The 6,000-nt window shown below is 36.2% G+C and overlaps 1 protein-coding gene across 1 annotated transcript; it reads right to left on the minus strand.

The window, feature by feature from the left end:
• Positions 1 to 2,681: 2,681 nt before the first annotated feature.
• Positions 2,682 to 5,270, minus strand: LOC105804366 (chloroplast envelope quinone oxidoreductase homolog). Its single transcript, XM_012636959.2, has 4 exons — positions 5,012 to 5,270; positions 4,096 to 4,237; positions 3,894 to 3,979; positions 2,682 to 3,670 (listed from the first exon to the last, which is right to left on the minus strand). Exons 1-4 carry the CDS (start codon positions 5,081 to 5,083, stop codon positions 2,981 to 2,983), a joined length of 990 nt encoding a protein of 329 aa, XP_012492413.1. The 5' UTR covers positions 5,084 to 5,270; the 3' UTR covers positions 2,682 to 2,980.
• Positions 5,271 to 6,000: the final 730 nt, after the last annotated feature.

Below are 6,000 nucleotides of genomic sequence, written 5' to 3' on the forward strand. Positions count from 1 at the left end.
TTTAAATCAGAATAGTCAGCAAGATTACCAGACCATACCTCTTTTGGAGTCTTTTTCTTAATGGCAACGGATGAAGATCGGTTGATCAAAAAACATGCAGTAAAGGCTGCTTCGGTCCAAAATGACTTTGGTAAGTTGGCATTTGACAACATACATCGAACCTTCTCCATGATCATATTGTTCATTCGTTCTGCAGCACCGTTTTGCTATGGAGTATGACGAACTGTCAAGTGTCTCACAACCCTTCTAACTTGCATAATTTATTAAACTCATCAGAACAGAACTCTAAACCATTGTCTGTGCGGAGGTATTTTATTTACTTTCCCGTCTGTTTTTCAATCACGGTTTTCCAAGACTTAAATGCGGTAAACACATCGCTTTTCTGCTTTAGGAAGAATGCCCACACTTTTCTGGAAAAATCATCAATAAAAGTTAGCATATAATTAGCTCCACCTCTCGAAGGCACTTTAGATGGCCCTCACTGATCGGAATGAATATACTCCAACATTCCCTTCGTGTTATGGATTCCTCTAGTGAATCGAACTCTCTTTTGCTTCCCAAAAATGCAGTGCTCACAAAACTTCAGTTCGATCAAGAAGTCCTCTTTTGCTCAATTCTACCATGCCATTCTCACTATATGTCCTAGGCGCATATGCCAAAGTTTAGTAATATCATTATCTGACAAGGAAGAGGATGAGACAATTTGTATCACCGATAATGATAGAACCACAAAAAACATATAACTTGGCAGTCTTTCTCTGCCCTTTCATCAAAATGAGGGAACCTTTAGAAATCTTCAAAACTCCACTTTCAGCGTGTATTTGTACCCTTTTGAATCAAGAGTACTCAACGAAATTAAATTTCTCTTTAATTCTGGAACATGTCGTACGTCACTAAGTGTTCTGACGACTCCATCAAACATCTTAACTCTAATTCCAACACCTTCAATTCTACATGAAGCATTATTTCCCATCAAAACAATACCTTCAGACACTGTTTCGTAAGTTGTAAACCAATCCAGATTGAGACTCATGTGGAAGGTACAACCAGAATCAAGGATCCACTCCTCGCTCACTTTAGAATTATTGACAGAAGCGACTAGAAGTTCACCATCGCTGTAGTCTTCTACAACATCAGCTTTACCGAAATTTTCTAGTTGTTTTCCATTTTGATTCGCAACCTCCCTTTTGATCTTATTCTGTAGCTTATAACACTCAGATTTAATGTGCCCTTTCTTCTTGCAGAAGTTACAAGTTTTACCTCTGTTTAAAGACTTCGATCTACCCTTAGATTTACTGCGAGGATTCCGTTCATGTGTCCTTCCACAATCATCATCAACATTCCGATCTTGTCTCCCACGAACAATAAGACCCTCTCCCTGAGAGTCATTTTTAACCACAAAATACTTCATCTTATCATACGAGGTTAAAGAATCATAAACCTCATCAACTGTGAGAGGCTTGCGGCTATATAAAATCGTATCTCTAAAGGTTGAATAAGAGGGGGGAAATGAACAAAGTAGAATCAACCCTAGATCTTCCTTATCATACTGAACCTCCATGGCCTCCAAGTTTGAGAGAATTTCTTTAAACATCATTAAGTGTTCGTACGATGCACCTTCCTCCAAACGATGAGCATAAAGACGCTGCTTCATATGCAGCTTGCTAGTTAGAGTTTTCGACATACATATTTGTTCCAACCTCTTCCATAATCCAGTGGCGGTCTTCTCCTTCATCACATCTTGCAAAATTTCGTTAGACAAATGTAGATGTAATTGTGTTAACGCCTTTCGATCCTTGCACTTCTTCTCTTCCTCCGTCAATGTTGAAGGCATCTTATCTACCCCTAACAGGGCTTCCTCTAAGTCCATCTGTGTAAGAACTGTCTGCATCTTTATCTGCCACAACGCAAATCTGATATTGCGATCCAACAGTGAAATTTCGTACTTCAAAGACGTCATTACCGTGATTGAGATGAATAACTCGGAAGCTCGGATACCAATTTGTGAAAAATATAATGTCGGTAATGACAATATATCGCAAAGAAAAATAGAAATAGAAAAATAATGAACACACATATTTTACGTGGAAACCCTTTCGGGAAAAAACCACGGGCAGAAGAGAAGAAAATTCACTATGTCGAATTCGAATTAATTACAAGAGGAGTAAATTATGCCTATTTATAGGCTTGTAAACCTTATTCTATAGAAGTGAAACTCCTTATTCAAATAATATTAAATAGATGGAGTTTAATAAGGTTTAAAAAACCTTATTCTAAAATAAAATAAAAGAAGCATAATTCTATAGGGATTTTACTTTTATTTTTTTACCACGATATTTTATTTAAATAAGGATTTGGGTCACTTAATTCTAACACTCACCATAATTAAGGTTTTTTTGCTTTTATTACTATTCATCACGAGACTCCACTAATTTTTTCCCAAAATTATTATTATATTAATATTACTATTATTTTTAAAATTTATGATAAAATGAAGTTTAGATTTTGTAATTATAGCAGTGAAACTGTGAGCATCAAAATTAACCCCGAATGATTTCTTAAATCCAAATATCTCGGAAGAAAAGCTAAAAACGACCTTCTCTACGTAACCCATCAATGTACACAAGCTAATTTGCAGTATTTTTGTGTACTTATTAAGCATTAAACAGAAAACGAAAGGGTTCAAAAACAAGGAAAGTTCTGTTCTCTGTATAATCATCTGCAATTTGAATTACATTAAACAAAACAAAACAAAAATTTCTAAATTTCACAAGAAAACGCAGTGCTCAGTAACATTAGATATCAGATATCACACAACATTGTTTATACCACCAGCAAAATACAAGAAAGATTAGGAAACTCACACACCAACATGGAATTGTTCAAGATACTGAGTACTTTGTGAACTTAGAAACGGTGAGCTACACCACTCAATGAGAAACTGAAAAACTAGTGCAATTTATCAGGTAACCTTCATAACCTATGGCTCCACAAGAATCTTGCCAGTGGCATGGCCGTCAATGCTCTTCGCCCAAGCCTCTTCAGCCTTGCTTAGAGGATGTACTGAATCAATTACTGGCTTAAGCTTTCCTTCTTTCACCAACTTAACAAGAAATTCGAGGTTCTCTTTCTTAGGTGAGGTAAACAAGGGTATGAGTTGCCTCTTTGCGAATGTTATCTTTTTGAAAGCAACACTCATCAAAGTGCCGAAACCAGGAGTGGTATCTACTACCTTCCCTTTTGAAGTCAAGTTAGCCTCAAAGGTAGACCAAGGAATGTTGTGTGCGCAGTGGATGATTACATCGTATTTTCGACCAGAAGGGCTCTTGAGAGCCACCCCATCAGGAGTTTTGTAGTCAAGAACCTCATCAGCCCCCAGGCTCCTGACTAAATCTATGTTACGAGCCCCACAAGTGGCTGTAATGTGTGCATTTGCGAGCTTTAGGAGTTGAACGGCATATTGACCTACACCACCTGAAGCAGCGGTAACCAATACATTCACTTCTGGGCCGGTTCCATCGAGTTTGATCCCAGCAAGCTGGGTGAGTGACTGGTGAGCTGCGAGGCCAGCAATTGGCAAAGCTGCAGCTTCACGGGCTGATACCTCTGGAGGCCTTGAAACTGTGGAACCTTCATTAGCCACAGCATATTCAGCTAGTGCACCTCCATTCTGTAATTGCAAAATATAATCAAATAATAAGATATTGGCAAGAACCAGGACATAAATGATGCTAGATAGCACATAAAACAAGGAAATGAATAATAAGGTGAAAAAGAATCTATGGCCTGAGTGTTGTATAGCTTGAAGCAACAAACTGTCCAATGTATCAAACATACATATGTTTCTCTCATGCAAGTATGCAACAAACTTCAGAATAAGAATGAGTACTTACACCAAGTACGGCAACAACGTTCTCCCCAACTTTGAAACTCTGGACTTCTGATCCAACTTGTACGACTTCTCCTGCTACATCGGTACCTGCTCGACCAAATGTTGTTTAGCAAATGATTGATAAACAAACAATCACAGAAAGAAAAGTTTTGATGCTTCGGATTAACCCATAGAGTTGAACCGTCCAGAGAAAAGTAAAGTACCAGGAATGTGGGGGAATTTCCGAGGTAAAAATGGCCGAGCTACCCCATCCTGTAGTTTCCAGTCGATTGGGTTAATACTAGCTGTCTCTACTTTGATCAAAACTTCATCCTTTTTTGGACTGGGAACCGGAACTTCAACATGCTGCAACACCCACAAAATTCACACTCGTTATAAAATCAGGTCATTAGCAATTTTTTTTTCAAGTTCATCAAAGTAAAGAAATGCTGGAAATGCATATATGCAAAAAAAAGAAGAAGTTGACTTTGCCGTCAATCTCTCAGTCTCGTACTCTTTCTGGAATTCCCGTGCTAATTTTCATGAGTTTAATAAAATTACAATTTGATCTCAAAATTATTTAAGTTTTCCCATGTTAGTGAAAGAATCAATTCGGCTTTGGACTCAAACCTCAAAACCAACTTAATCTTTTAATAAACAGCCAAAATTTTCGATATTTCATTTCGCTGATTCGATTCTTAGACAACATCTATTCTAGGCATCTTAATTTCACTTGTAATAAAAATCCTAAAGAAAGCATGAAAAAAACCTAAAAGAAAAAACTTGAGAAATTTCAAGAATTAAGAAGTGGATAGATCCGAAGTCTTAATCGGCAGTATGAGAAGAGCAGCACCGATGGAGGTGACGATGAGCCATCAAGGTAGACACGTGTAGAAAAATCAGCACATCTCAAGATTTTACGGATGGTGTCGGTACCTCAAAATTAAATCAACGATCCTAATTTAATTAGCTAATTTAAACCCCAGCCCCCCCCCCCCCTCCTTCACCCAGCCTTATATCCATAAAACTCTATAAGATTAAGGACTGAATCACAAATTTTAATTAAACCTCCATTTTAAACTTTTAATCAAACTTTTAAACTCAAGAAATAAACATAATCAAAAGAAGCAAGTATATTACCTTGAGATCGGCGACTCCTCCGCCATATTTACTGTACTGAACAGCGCGCATCATACTCTTAATCTTATCCATTTTCGTTTTCCAAAGTGAAAATAAAAACCGAAGCTTTTAAGTCTGGGAAAGGCAAAAATCAAGAAAAACTGTGAGAAAGACGAGGTTGAGAAGGATCAGATAATATATTCTGGCGTCAGATAGTTTGAATTTATAGCAAAGTAATCCAAATATGAATGTCTTTCTTTCCAAGCTACAACCCAAAAAACAAATATCTTTTTCATGATGAACCAAACAAAATTATTTATTTAATCAGAAAAAATAAATGTGCATTGTGGACCAAACCAAACAAATAATTGAATGCGTGTTAAGTTTTGAACCCGATGTAATGTTCTAGAAAGGTTGAATTTCAATAGTCTATGAAAATTGTCAAAGAATTAATTTTTTAAGGATTAGGGTAAACTATAAAAATAGTCACTTTGTTTGTCTTAGATTATATTTTAGTCACGTATATTATCGTTTTGTTACGAAATGGTCACTTTATCGTTAATTTCGTTACCTCCCTAACAATAATCCTATGTGGTAGTCCAAATAAGTTTTAAATGCCAACTCGTATGTCCAGTTGTTGGTATAAAAATAGGTTTTTAATTAAATAAATTTAATTCGGGCTGTCACGTAGGGCATCCAAGTTGACATTTAAAACCTATTTGGATTGTCACGTACGACTGTTGTTAAGGAGGTAACGGAGCTTAAAAGTAGAGTGACCACTTTGTAATAAAACGATCAATAAGTAATTAAAATTGTAATCTGAAGCAAATAAAAATGACTATTTTTACAGTTTACCCTTTTATTTAATTATTACCATTAAAAAATTATTCAATCTTATTATATTCATATCTACATTGCCAGATCTAACGGCTGTTGTTTTTTTCAAATACATAAATAGGCTACCAGCAAGTTGGTTCCTTTTTCTTCTTCTATGTTATTATATATAAAGA

This window comes from Gossypium raimondii, chromosome 7 (genome assembly GCF_025698545.1).
Source record: "Gossypium raimondii isolate GPD5lz chromosome 7, ASM2569854v1, whole genome shotgun sequence".
Taxonomy (NCBI): domain Eukaryota; kingdom Viridiplantae; phylum Streptophyta; class Magnoliopsida; order Malvales; family Malvaceae; genus Gossypium; species Gossypium raimondii.

Excerpts from the sequence above, each read along its gene's own strand:
- LOC105804366 (XM_012636959.2), bottom strand. The coding sequence starts at position 5,083 with ATGGATAAGATTAAGAGTATGATGCGCGCTGTTCAGTACAGTAAATAT. Across the intron at positions 4,238-5,011 it reads GAGGAGTCGCCGATCTCAAG|CATGTTGAAGTTCCGGTTCC; the intron begins GTAATATACTTG and ends TGGGTGTTGCAG. Across the intron at positions 3,671-3,893 it reads ACGTTGTTGCCGTACTTGGT|AATGGAGGTGCACTAGCTGA; the intron begins GTAAGTACTCAT and ends TTGCAATTACAG.